The 15312-nt window shown below is 41.4% G+C and overlaps 1 protein-coding gene across 4 annotated transcripts in view; it reads right to left on the bottom strand.

The window, feature by feature from the left end:
- Window positions 1-15312, bottom strand: part of ST18 (ST18 C2H2C-type zinc finger transcription factor) — a 137091-nt gene that overhangs the window by 42747 nt on the left and 79032 nt on the right. For all 4 annotated transcript variants that reach the window (XM_038000511.2, XM_008000616.3, XM_073018081.1 and 1 more), the window contains 5 exons: window positions 13576-13710; window positions 11874-11964; window positions 10731-10835; window positions 7764-7957; window positions 5288-5499 (listed from right to left, as the gene is read on the bottom strand). In XM_038000511.2, the coding sequence (XP_037856439.1) occupies window positions 5288-5499; window positions 7764-7957; window positions 10731-10835; window positions 11874-11964; window positions 13576-13710 (737 nt within the window). The remainder of the gene's footprint in view (window positions 1-5287; window positions 5500-7763; window positions 7958-10730; window positions 10836-11873; window positions 11965-13575; window positions 13711-15312) is intronic.

The following is a 15312-nucleotide window of genomic DNA, read 5'->3' on the forward strand; positions in this document are numbered from 1 at the left end:
GAAATGATCGGAGAAGAAATAACTAATATAAGGTATAAAATTCAAGTGAAATTTAAAACAGCTTCCCCAAGATCTTTGGGACTTGGAATCACAGTCCACACTGGTTGGCCAGGAGCTTAGCTGCTCTAAGATCTTAAGAAGAGAAGTTAGACAGGCATTAGTTAAAATTTCTGTTCCAATAATTATGGTTGTGCCACTCAGAGAAAGTAATTTAGTATCTCTGTACTACTGTTTTTTCATCTGCAAAATGGGATAATAATATCTGCTTTACAGAAATTCTAGGGGATTAAAAGGGATTAATGTGAGCCACATGCTTACTTATAGTACCTGGCACATAATACATCTTGCATAAATGACAGCTGATAATCATAATAATTTGACCGAGTTTGTTTTTTCAACTTTTACTTTAGATTCAGGGATTTGGACGAGGTTTCTGAATACCAAAAGAGACATGTCCTTAGGCTACTATGCACAGGGCTAAAAAGCCAATTATTAAATAGCTGGTTTCCTTGCACCTGTATCAACCAGTGCCTTGTGATCTCTGACCCAAGACCCTCATAACATTTCACTCAGAATGTGTGGCAAATCTGCCCTGCTCTTAAAGTTACCAGAAAAGGCGGCATCAGGGTTCTCACCGCCCAGAGGGCCGCCAGACTTCCTGATACCAGGCGGCAAGAATGGCGATGCCACATCATGTTATTTCTAGGCCTTGTTCAAGCACAAAACAGACTTTGAACTTTAAACATTTCAAGCAAGTGTCAATTTTTTGTTTTCTTTTAAGGCACACTCTGCATATGCCATTTTGTCTAAACAGGTGGGGAAAACACCAAAACAAACAACAGAATGCCTGGCAAGCAGCAGTGATGAGGATAAAGATAGACTGTAAGGCCTGTTCCTACCTCTGGTGATCAGGGTGGGAGGAAGGAAGAAAACGGGGGTGCATCTGCCTGAGGCCTGTACCAGAGGAAGACGCTCAGGAGGCCCAGTAGACCCAGGACTCTCTCCCACCTGTGGCCCTGTGGCAAGACCAAAGGGGAGCTCTTTGGAGCTGTGGCCCCTTTGTGTCTTCCAAATCATATTAATTCCAAATTAAAATGAAGGACACTATATGCATCTTACAACCAAGTTCTAGAATCAGGCTGAGTACAGTGGTTCATGCCTGTAATCCTAGAATTCTGGGAGGCTGAGGCAGGAGAATCTCACTTGAGCCCAGAAGTTGAAAGTTGCAATGAGCTGTGATCACACCACTGCACTCCAGCTTAGGTTACAGAGCAGATCTTCTCTCAAAACAAAAAAAAAAGAAAGAAAGTTTTAGAATCAAAATAAAGTTGATATTGTGGCCCATGCCTGTAATCCCAGCACTTTGGGAGGCCGAGACAGGCAGATCACCTGAGGTCAGGAATTCAAGACCAGCCTGGCCAACATGGTGAAACCCTGTCTGTACTAAAAACATAAAAATTAGCCAGGTGTGGTGGCGCAAGCCGATAGTCCCAGCTACTTGGGAGGCTGAGGCAGGAGAATTGCTTGAACACGGGAAGCAGAGGTTGCAGTGAGTGAAGATTACATCAATGCACTCCAGCCTGGGTGACAGAGTGAGACTCTGTCTCAAAAAAATAATAATAAAAGAAAATTTAAAAAAATTAAGTAAATAAAGCTAATACTTCAGACAAATTTACCTTTAACCATTATGTCATCCACTAAGCATTGATAGTGTTAATTGTTTTCTCCTGATTTAATTCCTCAAAGAGATACTTAAAACATATGTAGTCAATATTGGTGGTACAAATATGTTATATATATGCTGGATTGTATTTTAACAAATAAATAATTCCTTTGAAAATCTTCTGCCTTCGGGACATGATGGGCTCTGGTTTGGGCAGTGATTGGCAATGTCACAGCACTGGTGCCTTCAGACTGGAGCGTGATGGGAGCCTACACTTGAGGGATGCTGGTTGAGTGAATGGATGACCATGTGAACAGCAGCATAAGCCCTCTGTGTTGGGAAGGGGTGGATCAGTGACATGTTCCAGTTTTGGGAGCCAAGGGACTTTGCAAGGAGGAGAACATTTTGGAATGTCCATATCATCCTTCATTATATTTTTAAAGTGTGTAGGAAATCAAAGTTTTTTTGCCCCTCTGAAAACAACCTATGATCTTCTATAAGAGTAGCAATTTTACAAAGCACCAATTCAGATTGCCCATTAAGCTTGGAGTCCGTTGTAAGATTGCGTACAGCCAGTTAATCCGTATTAGCCCCAACATGTGGGCATGAAGGCAATTTCAAAGTTAGTGTTCTTTGGCTTGATGTCAAAAAGGTTGTGCCCATGGGTGACAGTAAGATCTGTAATTCATGCTCCTATGGGATGCTTTATGCAAATGAGAGATGCTCATTGTGTAAAAGAAAGAACTGGATGCAAATAGAGGGGAACTAAGAAATCAGTCCTCAACCAAGTTCTGGTCAAATTCCCTGCAAAGCCACCATGCCTTTCCTGGACGAAAGGAAGCTCGCCTCTTCAAGCTTAGCTCTCTACCCAGAAGGCAGGGACAGCTCCCAGAGGGTCACTTCTTTTCTCCTGCTTTATTGGTAAGCTCCTCAAGAGCAAAGTCTATGACTGACCCTAACCTGTGGCCGGGGCTGTCCAGCACTTAGAGACCTTTGGTTGGTTCAGCTATGAGTCCATCTACCAGGATATCTTGCTAATATATCCAAAGTGCTCCGCTGAAGCTGTATATTTCAAGACCCTTGTTTCTACACATGAAACTCAAGAGATCTATGGATTTGAGCGATGAGAAATAAGCATACTAGTAGCCTACCATCATGGAAGAATCAAATAATAGGGGAGAGAGAATCAGGCTCGCATTCAATGTGGAGGCAAAGTCTGTCTCTGCTTATTCCTACATTAAGTAAAAGGCGAACTGACAACAGAAAAGGCCCACATCAGGCATGGTTTCATCAGAGGCTCAGTTTCAGGGTGAATTACCTTGGCTTTCTCTCACTTTTGCTAAAATAATTATCTTTTGTTAATTCAGGTATATATGAGATTCTCTTCAACATTAAGAAAATAAGGTCCAACCAGGACAGAATTCTAGAAATTGTTACAGTCGTATGCAAATGTGTGCACGTGCGTGTGTGCACGTGTGCGTGTGTGTGTGTGTATGCATGCACTGGCAGAAGGATTCTGCACAAAGTGACCATCTAGGTCACCATATTTATCCCATTTTAGCAACTACTATGCAAAGAAGACAATTTTCATGGGAAAATGGTTTTTAGAACTCCCAGCATAACAAACTCCTTTGGGAAGTCAATCTGTGTGCTCTCTGTCTCTTCCACCCTTGTCACCACATCTATTGTTTGGTTTCTGCAGTTAAGACTTGGTTGGCACTGAAAGGCTGAGGCATGCGGTGAGCTCCTGTCACCTGGGCATGCAGGATGAGCTCCGCGGAGCAGCCTGGCACCAAGCTCTCCCGCCAGGAGCCCGAGAACACACACTGAAAATCGACTATTTGGTTTTTTGAAATGTGTCCATCTACCAATTGCTTTTCTAACCAAAAATATGTTTTTAAAAGAGAACGTATATTGATAAGGGAAAAAGCACTGTAATTTTAGTCATCTTTGATATGTTGCTTGGTGTCAGTGTCCTAGAAGACGGAGAATCTAAAGGTGAGAGGCAGAATTCTGAGGAACAGGAACACATCTGTAGGCACAGATGGACAGTATTCATTCTAGAACCACTTACCCAAGTAATTTCAGTAACATTAATAATTATAATATTGGTTCCTATATTCTCATAGGACACCCTGAACAACCAAATGATAAGGCACTAAGAAGGAAGCTATTTTAGTATTTCTCCAAGTAGCTAGCTACTAGAATATATATACCTTTTAAAATGAGAACTTTATTCAGATTTTAAAAAACGAATTTCAAAATAAAGTTGCATTAAAAAATTCCCTAAATCACCTAGGTAAATAATTTGTGACTAGGAATCTTTTGAATTTGGATGGCCTGGTATACATATGTATATCTTTTTTATTTTTAGAGGATGCGCTTCTCTTTGTTTAAGAACCTCATTTGTTTAAAAATTGTTTTTGAGTGGTTTTTGGCCACCAACTCTTCCTGGGGTTTACTTGGCTCAGTTTTGTCCAGAAGCTAATTCTGATTCTTCTGTCAAATGCTCGGTGGCACCGTGTTACCTGCTCTCCTGAAGGCCTGGCACAGCACAGGCAGCAGCTGACCATGCCGGGGACCCGCACACTTAAAGGGGAAAAGAGAAGCCATGGACTTCAAGTGCTCAGGTTTCAGGGTTGGCATTTAACTCAGAAAATCTTCCACATAAAGCAGGGTAACATTTCTTCTCAAGTGAGTCTGGGTAACTTATTTCCGTGGCTTCAGCCATCTAGGTAGGGAAATCATTTCTTTGAACTGAAGCCCTTTCTGTAAATAGGAGTTTCTGCTCCAGCTGACAGCAGGGGCAAATGGCTGAGCCGCTCTTACAAGCTCTGTGGATCGCTGTGACTGTGGCATCAGAAGCCCTTCGCTGTCAAAGGGCATGAAGGATCTTTGTTTTTTTGTTTTCATCAAGTTACTTCTCAGTATCAATTGGGAAGGAAAGGAGAGGGTATTGGAGAAATGTGATTAATTTCATGGGCTTCAGAAATGTGGTGTTTTTAAAACTTCACAGAATGTGATTTTGTATTTGAATGCCCTGAGTTCTCAACTCTCTCTGAATCATCTCCTGTTGATTTAATGTATCCAGGTTCTACCACGTGTCCCTGGAGAACACTGTGGCGACTTAGACTATCTTATGTTACACAATAGTAACATGTGCAATGATAAAATTTCATGGGTCAATTTTGCAAATGTTTTACAAGTCACCCTTTGGTCACACATTTCTTACCATCTTTGATTTGCAGACACTGGAAAGCTTCCATTGTTGAGATTTATTTTAATAGCAACCCTCTTTTCTTGTGTGCCAAATTCCCCATACTCAAAAATAGCTTTGAAATGTGTGAATTCTCCCCAACCCATCTCTGTAACTCACTTCTCCCCAAACTTTGGTACCCCAACTTCAAGAGGAGCCACGAGCAAGATGTGCACACTTTCATCCTTCTTTGACCCCACCAAACTCATCCCTGCCTGCGTTCCTCTGAGCCTTTTCCTGAGACAGGGAGGGGATCGCTTCAGAGGTGGGGGAGCGGAGTGGTAGTGAATGTGGTTAGGAACATGAAAGGCAGTTTATTCTCACGGTTCAGTCGCTGGCCCACCCTCCAGGCTCTTGGACTGGCCTACCTTGGCATGCAGACTCTGTGGCTTGTTGGAGAGGATGTCTGTGGCTTCCCTGCAGCGGGTGGAAAGGTTCAGGATGGCAGCAGCTGCTGCTATGTGGGTGTCTTCACTACATTGACCGTAGCTATAAGAGCTGGCACGGCCAGGGCTCTGGGTGTGGGCGCCTGCACTAGGCAGTCGATTAGGAAATTTCACTGGATTTGAAAAATGCTTTGCTGTTGAAGAGAGATTTGATTAGCAATTGCATGTACGTGGTTTTAGTCATTAAGTAGATTTGTTTTTTTTAAAGACGTAACTTCTTGCATTAAAATATGTGAAGAATAAATTAAAACACGATCCATTATCCGTGGGAACATTAAATGAAGGTTATCCAGACCTGTTTTCACAGAGATTCACAGAACAAATGATGTAATTGCGTGGAGAGAAAACCTATTCTCTTAATATTTTTGTATTTACACTTCTTATGACAAAAACTCCATAACTAATGTTAGGGGGCAGCTGCACTGGCAATATTTGTGACAAAAATTGTAGATAGAAAAACGCACTAGCAAAACCCACCAGGGACTACAGAGAGTTTAAGGCAAGCCCACTGGAAAACTGCATATATGTGAGGACCAGTGATTCCAGCGGCGGAAAAAAAAATGTGTCCTTTCAATATTTGTTTTCACAATAACAATTTCTGCTTAGACATGGAATTGTATTTTTATTATTTGATATGCAGGCTTGTTTTGTCCTTAAACCAGTAGAAGTTGTTCTTCATCCAACTAGATGGAACTAAATAGATGGTGGAGTCTTTAATCAGCTGGCATTTTGCATATTTAGGAAGAGAGAGATAAATAAAGGGCAGGGAGGAAATGTTCTCAAGGTGAACAGAAAGGCAATTTAGTTATCAAGGCTGAGTTTCCATTTTATGTTTCTGTTGTGGGTACCAAAGCATTACTGAGAGATGGAATTAAACATATTTCTCTTCATTCTTGAGTATTTGTAAACATCACTCAAGGTTACAGGAGAAATACTCAAGATTTAATGTGAGTTAATATAAAAACATTTAGCTTTTTATTTTACATTAATTTTTTTATTTTAAATACTTGATTCTTACTTTTCATAAAACAAAACTTAAAACACTGGCAAATGTTATATTTCTATGATTACAAGAATACGAAAATGTCACTGAATGTTTTACACTTAAAAAAATCAATAGCCATACTATATGAGTGCATTGAATGCTCTTAGTAACTAGCTTTGCCAGAATTAAACATGTATGTATGTGTGTATACTGCGTGTATATATAATAAAATTGTATATCTGTATAGGCACACATAAAATTGCATGGATAGATAGATATAAGACTATGTGTGTATAACTTTTCCCCTAAATCTAACAGGTTGTTAGTGGTTATTTATGTTAGTTGGAATGTATATTTGATAAGATTAAGTAAAATATCTTTTAGAGTGTAATGTACCTCTCCCTGATAGGCAAATTCCTTTCAAGTCTGTTTACTACTGGGTTTTACATGAAATTCTAGTTCTCTGAAAGAATTCATCAACATCACACAATGCGGTAAACATTCTGTGCTCTTAAGAGCACTCAGTTTCCGTAGCCTGGTATAAGCTCAAAGGGATTCTATGGCTATGCAGAATGTTGTAAAAAATTCATGGTCTAGGAGAACGCAACGTGCGCATTATTTAGCTCCTTCCTTTGTGGAAGTTAAGTGACCATAATGAAGAAATCATGGCCTCGATTGGTTCCCAATATTTCCTTTCACACCTTTTCATTAGAATGTTTAAGGACTCCCAACGAGTTGAAGAAATGTGTAAGAAGAAAAAACACCAGGTTTTATATATTATACCATACTTGAGTTATGGTCTTCTATATGGATGTGTTAGCATTAAAGAATATTAATGCATTTTAAGTGTTTCCATATTAATGCTTCAGTTTGTGAATAGTTTCCACAGCCACACCATTCTTCTATTATAGTAAAATCCTGACTTTCAGATTGTTTCTTAGACTTCTCACCTTCCCTTCCACCTTCAGTTTGAACGCTTTTGCTGAGTTGAGTAATATTTTAAATAGCATTTCAACATTTTACCTATTAATTTCCATAATTTCAATAAAAATAAATATTACTGCATTACAACAGTCATCACATTTTTCAATATAGTAATCCAGACTCCAGCTAACTGTGAGTTAAATATTTCTTTAGAATTATTGTAGTTGGATTTAACAATAGCATCATATTTGCAGAATAATTAACTCATTAACTATTCACTATATTATGTGTAACTTCAGTGTAAAATCAGTAACATTGATCAACTTATTATTGTTTTCCTTATTGTATTTCACTCGAATATATTTCCTCTCCTGCCAGCTGTATGTAGTATATCATATATTTAAGTACAGCCCCCTGGCCCCTGATACACACATACACCCATACACAAGAAGCATTTTGGAGAAATGGGTATTAGAGCTCAAAGCTTACATTCAGGAAACGGTGGTGTTTTTCTTCCTTGCACTGTTTGCATGAGAGGGCGTTTACCAAAAACTTGGGCATCAAAACTGGCATAATCAAATGGTACTTTTCCAAACTTCTCTTGTTCTTTTGACACTGTGGCTCTGGGAGAGGTGATGGCTTGTGACGGGAAATTGAATTCAATTTGCTTCACCAAGCTTGTCCTGGAGAGGGGGGCGTGAAGCAGTTCAAAAGAAATATAGTGAAACTACTGGTGAGCACATTAGTGTCAGAATTTACAATAGATACGTGCGTCGCTCCTGAAGGTATCCACAGAGACACTGAACAATAAGAGAGATGGGGCCATGGCAGGACAGAGCAGCGTGCTCCGGACCCATAGGGCCAGATGGAAAGATGCTCTGGGCTGTACGTCGCTACCATGATGCTGCGTACTCTGTGTCCCAGTCCTCCCATCAGCAAATTGAGAATATGCAATCCTCCATTAATCTTATGAAGATATCATGAGCAAATATTTGATACTTGTTAGCATTTTGAGTTCTTAAAGGAAAGCCATGTCAGGTGGGTGTGGTGGCCCACGCCTATAATCCCAGCCCATTGGGAAGCCAAGGCGGGTCGATCATCTGAGCTCAGGAGTTCGAGACCAGCCTGGCCAACATGGTGAAACCCTCGTCTCTACTAAAAATGCAAAACTGAGGCAGGTGTGGTGGCACACACCTGTAATCCCAGCTACTCAGGAGGCTGAGGCAGGAGAATCACTTGAACCCAGGAGGCAGAGATTGCAGTGAGCTGAGATCATGTCAGTGCACTCCACCCTGGGAGACAAAGCAAGACTCCCATCTCAAAAAAAAAAAAAAAAAAAAAAAAAAAAAAGCCATGTTACCATCAGTAAATACTGGTTAAGGCACTGACAAGGTGTGCATGTTTGCTTGTTAGATTTGTTCATTAGATTGGCAATGAATAGTCACAACTGTGACCAGTGAGGAAGTGTCATTATATTCCATTCAGAAGTGATGCTAGGCCCCGCTCAGTCCTGCAGAGCTGGCAGAAATCTGATGCCTAAGAGGGGCAGTGCAGAAACTGGAGATTTGATTCCTGAATTGGGAGTTTCTTCCTGGGCTTTTCACCTTTTTACCTGCCTTCAGTCAGAATGTTTTTGCTGATATATGTAATACTTTAAATGGCAATTCAATATTTTATCTATTGAATTACCATCATTTCAATATGAATCAAATTTACTGTATTATAATATCTATCACATTTTCAACGTAATTATCACAATCTAAGCTAAATGTGAATTATATATTCTTTTAGAATTGTTGTATTTGGATTAAACAAGGGCATCATATTTGTGTAGCACTGATTCCAGCCAAGTAAAACACAACTGATTTTCTGCGGTGGTCTAATGGTAAGAGAACATAAACAAATACACTTTCAAAATTTAGCAATATTAAAATATATATTTTTCTCTTTTTTCCACCAAAAACTGTCAAACTCATCAGAATGCCAAAGTTTTCAATGAGATTTTTTTTGGATTAGATTTTACAAAAACTTTTTAGCTGCTATATAAAAACATCTGAGCAACTAGTTGATCTTATTATTGCCTATATAACCTGGTTGAGAGCCTTAAAGCTGTATATATATATTCTAATCTAAAACAATATTAATATTTTAAGAAATGAGCAAAATGAAATTCAATGTTCTTTCTATATTTGCTAACTAACTTACCTGGGGAGAAACTAGAGTATACAGTCATACCAACCAAGAATCCTACTTTAAGATTTTTAATTGCTACTTATTCAGTAATTCATAATTTTCACTTGACGTATGTTCTTCACACATGTGATTTAAATGCCAATTTTGACTCTTTTTTTTTTTTTTTTTTTTTTTTTTTTTGAGACGGAGTCTCACTGTATCGCCCAGGCTGGAGTGCAGTGGCCGGATCTCAGCTCACTGCAAGCTCCGCCTCCCGGGTTTTTACGCCATTCTCCTGCCTCAGCCTCCCGAGTAGCAGGGACTACAGGCGCCCGCCACCTCGCCCGGCTAGTTTTTTTTTTTGTATTTTTTAGTACAGACGGGGTTTCACCGTGTTAGCCAGGATGGTCTCGAACTCCTGACCTCGTGATCCGCCCGTCTCGGCCTCCCAAAGTGCTGGGATTACAGGCTTGAGCCACCGCGCCCGGCCAATTTTGACTCTTTTAATCAAATCTATAGAAGCAAAATATTAAGGGAAGCCGTATCTTGAAAACGTTGAAATGTCTAATAACTGGTTTTGTATTTCAGTGACTCAGTAACAATAGTTATCTGATCATCTAGTTTAATCCTGAAATCATATTCCCTACAACAATGATTTTATGGCAATAAACATATAACTTCACATTCAATATCATCATGTATACATACTTTAGTATTTAGATATAAGATCTGCCAAATTTCTAGACATCACCAAGAGCCTGGGAGCTACCAGGACCAATAGGAGATATTTTATTAATAGCTGTCAATCATGGAAAGAATTTTTGTTTAAAATACATTATATGTGTTGGTGGAACTGAAGGATGAATATATAACATCACATATTTTGGAGAGGTAGGAGTGACTTTTGATGGCATTTTCTCCTGGCGGAAAGGTGAAGTCAGTGGTGAAGTGGTGCTCATTTGACTTGTGGGTATACTTAGTAACCCACAATTCTGATTAATGTAAGCTATGGTATATTAATTCTTTTAGATTCACCCCTATTATGTTGCCTTGGCAAAGAGATGACTTTCAAGTTAAACTTCTGAAGGGTTTAGTAGTTCATTTCAGCAGTGACGTCATTAACTAGACCAGCCTCTGGTCTAGTGGGGTGGGCCGCACACCCAGGTCTACTGGGGCTGAGAGGGGAGGCCGAGCCACAGGGAACTGACACACGAAGGACCAGAGGCCCCGCTGTGCAGGAGCCTGGATGAAGAGAGCACCGAGAACATCGTTGGGGGTTCATACCTGTGGGCCTGGTCAGGACACTGCCCAGTTTGGGGAGAATCAAGCTGATTTTTATCCTGGGACATTGCCAGTTTTTCAGCTGCAGCAATTGGACAACCAGAAAGACTGTTTAAAAAAGGAAACACAGGAGGATTTGAGTTAAAATGATAATATGATTTGTTTTGGCATGTGCCTCACAGCACACTTGGCACACACTAAATGTTAAGTCATATTAATAGTTCACTTAGCACCACGCACACACTGAAAGATCCCAAAGGGTTTTGCAAACTACAGTGTCAATACTTGCTCCCAGCCCCATCTCAGAGGTGAAAGGTAGCAAACTCATTTTTAAACATAAAAGCATTATGTAAGGGATAAATAACTAAAGCTTTTGGAAACTTCTTAATATTCTAAGTGAATATGCTCATTCCAATTGCAATGTGTCCAACGGTAGAAGTTAGCATGATAACTCCTTGACTTATCTTGGCATCTTTAGAAACATTTTAGGAACTCAGTTCTTTATCTTAGTTGAAATTCAAAGTCCAGAATGTGAAGTTTGCTGGCATAGTGCTTATAGGTCACATAGTACCTCACTGCCACATAATCGACTTGTAATATAAAATGTGACTATCAAACCATCAGCATTTTCACCCCAAATATTTATAGATACACAATACATTTGCATGTAAATGCACATATGTGTGTCTTATGCTAGTTGCAATTTCAATGAAATGATGTCTACCCTACACCTGGTTTATAGTTATAACCACTGAAGCCCTGTTGGGACCTTTTTAATGTCTATTGGACAGGATACAGGATAAGCAACTCTTTGCAATGTTAAAACAGCAATGGTGAGGTTCTGGAGCAAACGACAACACATTCTATTTGTATGCTTATATCAATAGGTAACCCCAGCAACTTCAAATGTAATATTTTTTCATTATCATAACTGGCTGCTAATAGACACATTTCTAAGAAAGCAAATGAGGTCCTTTCTTTTTGACAATGCACATGCTGAGAATATTTCTTCTCTATTTCAAGTGTCACATATTGCATAGTGATGCAGCCATTTTCATCACACATTGCTAACCCATTATTTTATTGGTGGAACATTTCTACCACATTTTTTTAAATGCAAAGTGATTGTCGTCTAATGAGAATTACCTCCTGTGGGTGTTGCGGTTGCTGTTCACATGACCCCTTCCTGTGCATCCCGGTGTGGGACACTTGAGCACATTTTCATGCATGGCAAGAACTAAGCACAAAACAACACATAAAGGAAAGAATACTTTACCATAAATACAAAGCACACTAACACATGTATCTCTCAACTTTGCATTTAAATGACTTGAGTTCCATCATCCACCATGCTCTTTCTATTCAGACACAAACAAGTGAGCATGGAAGAACTTCAGAAATTAAATCCAGCAAGCTTGATGAAGTTTTAAGTTCTCTAAACTCCACGTTATGTTTACACTAGACTTCAATGAGATGATTCTGCTGATATTTGACGTATACTGAAAAGCTTGTAACCTTCCCTTCACATGAATGTGATTTTCCCTGGGGGATGGATGGAGAACACCGTTGGTCATATAGTTCTTTCTATCTTTTCCCCGCAGTTTGAAGTTCTGTGTACAGTCGTCTTTATTTTCTAAGTAATATTATTTTGATTCTTTGTCCATCCACCCGCTACTCCCCACACCCCACTGCCGTTTGGTTACTGGGAGAAAAGTATGGTTGAGCGAACAGCCAGAGAACCAGTCTGAGGAACTGCTAATCTGGCAGGACAGCACTGAGCTGATGAGACTTAGTGACTTGCAAAATCTCACTTTTGAGAAGATTGATGTTGAGCACTTCCATTTTTGCAATTTGTTTTGGCCCAAAAGATGTCTCAATAAGCAGGTTCACAAAGTGAACACGTCGATATTGTACAGTGTAGAAGGTGGCAGCCCTGTACTTCACTGCCAGTGGACAGCTCACAGCAGGGCTGAGGGTAGAGAGGGGGCCAAGGCTTGCTCCTACTCAGGGCCCTCCATTGCTGCAGGATGCCCTGAGACAACACCAAGGAGTGTGTTCCCACTGCGAGAGGAAGCCAGGAGGACAATGGTTACCGCCTTGTGATGCCTCAAGGCAGACTGGTCCTGAGCTTAAGGAATCCATGCTTCCAGGTGAAACAGAACTGTGTAGTCACACAGCTTAATAACCATGACTTATTTTTATATTCTGATGATTTAACATCTGGGGCCTTGCTGACTGTGGAGGGACTGCTCCTCCCAGGCTACCCAATTCCCAGAGAGAATGAACAACTTTCCTACAGCACACTTTAAAAATGCAATCTAGCCTATCTGGAACCCACAGTCCAACTACCTCCTTTACTGGGCACTCACCGTCTGGGGCACTGTTCTTCTGACCTGATCGCTCCAGAGGCAGGTACTAGACAACTAGGGACAGCCCTTATGTCCCCAAGCCTGCTGAAATCATTCAAACTGGCCAGTCCTAAGGTTGCTTACCCTGCCCCATCAGAAACCACCATAAAGACTCTGGCCCACTGTCTGCACTCCCTCTACCCCTGAACTCCCTGTGCCTTCCTGGGTGGCCCTCGATGCTGTGGCCTGGCCCTTCCTTTGGGCACTGTGAGGAGCTAGCTGTTTCCCTATGGCAATTGTCTCTTGATCTGTTGGCTTTCTTGCACCTTGAATTTTCTATAAATACACTGTGTTTTAAAACCCACGGCTAGATGGAATTGGCTTGACACAGTTTAAAAAACTTTGTTTCCATTCCCAATTCCAAATTGGGAGAGAAAGATCTTGATGATCAGGCGTGTATAAGAAGGAGACTTCTGCTTTGAGGGACAAGCGGTACTCACTTTCCAGGGGAACCCGCACTTTGTGGGGGCACCCCGAAAGGCTGCGGTGGTGGGGGTAGAGCCCCGTCACGTGTCCCGTGCCATCACACCCAGGGATCGGGCACTTGGTCTCCCTTTTTTCAGGCCTTGGTGAATCTATGGAGAAATTAAATTGAGAAATGCATTGGGTTATTCTTGTTTTTCTTCCCATTCAATAGAATGGCCTTGCAGGGTAACATTCTCACTTCATTCAGTTTTACTGTTATAAACATTCTTCTCACGTTGCCTTGAATAAGACCCTCAACTAAGACCTGTGGAAACAGAAAACATGTTTTCAATTTTCTTGGTTTCATAAGTAAAGGCTGACACAGGGCAAGGGAGTGTTAAAATACAGAGATGGTTTTAAGTTGTCATGTCACATATTGCAGTTAGAGCCTCATTATGAAAAATCAACCCTGTGCCAGGGGATGAACAGGCTCCCGAAAAGAAAAAAAAGTGAGAAAGAATTTATTTAAATCAAAACCATTTCTTATTGAAAGTCTAGACAAAGATGGATTCAAAATGACAAAAACAAAGAAACCACCATATCTGAGAAAGACCTGTCTGGCCTTGGCCCTGCAGGTCCTTGGGCTTGAGGGTGGACAGCAGAGCCTGCTCCCTGCAGAGCAGCTGGCAGAGTTAGGACAGGGCAAGGATACTGGCTTGTGTCCTGTATGTCCCGTGCTAGTGATTCACGGTCTCGAGAGTCCAACACCCCCACGGGTTGCCACTTGGGATCAGCGTGCAGTGAGTACAGGGAAGAAGCTGCTGATCTCACTCTAAATGCAGAATCCGAAAACTGAGACAGCAGGAAGACTTGGAAGGGAAATGTTCTTGCAGGAGGCTTACAGAAAATAAAAGTGCAAAGAGTGCAGACCACGGAGCAGCAGTCCAGAGAGCACCCTCAGGAACACCAGTGTGGATGGGGCCCATGGGAGCAGCCAGGCATGGCGAGGGACACCACCTGCTCACGCATTTTCTGGGAGCCTGGGGAGGGTGAGGCTCCAGACAAGCTTGGGGTTTGATTTTCTGGCACACACTTTGCCACAACTTAAAGGGTTACATAAATATATGCAATAAATGAGGACCAAACGTGAATACTGGTGAGCTTAGAACTAACACCGATGAGGCCTTATTCAGAAATGTTCACATTCATGCCTGAGATGGCAGATAAAGTTGAAACAGAGATTCCCTCCTAGAGCCAAATTGCCCCCCTAACTTGTGCTGGGAATAACACCAACCATGGGGAGCGCCTGTCCCACCGCACTCGGGTCGTGGAGAAGAAAGAGCATGCGAAGATGCACAGGAACCCTCAGAGAGCGGCAATGCAGGAGGAAAAGAGGCTACTGGGGTCTGCAACATGAGGCCTCAGGAATAATGAGCACCTGGATGCTAAGAGTGAAAACAGGGGCCGCGCGCGGTGTCTCAAGCCTGTAATCCCAGCACTTTGGGAGGCCGAGACAGGCGGATCACGAGGTTAGGAGATCGAGACCATCCTGGCTAACATGGTGAAACCCTGTGTCTACAAAAAATACAAAAAAAAAAAAAAAAAAAAAAAAAAAAAAATTAGCCGGGCGTGGTGGTGCGCGCCTGTAGTCCCAGCTACTCGGAGGCTGAGGCAGGAGAATGGCGTGAACCCGGGAGGCGGAGCTTGCAGTGAGCTGAGATCCGGCCACTGAGCTCCAGCCTGGGCGACAGAGCGAGACTCTGTCTCAAAAA

Source organism: Chlorocebus sabaeus, chromosome 8 (assembly GCF_047675955.1).
Source record: "Chlorocebus sabaeus isolate Y175 chromosome 8, mChlSab1.0.hap1, whole genome shotgun sequence".
NCBI lineage: Eukaryota > Metazoa > Chordata > Mammalia > Primates > Cercopithecidae > Chlorocebus > Chlorocebus sabaeus.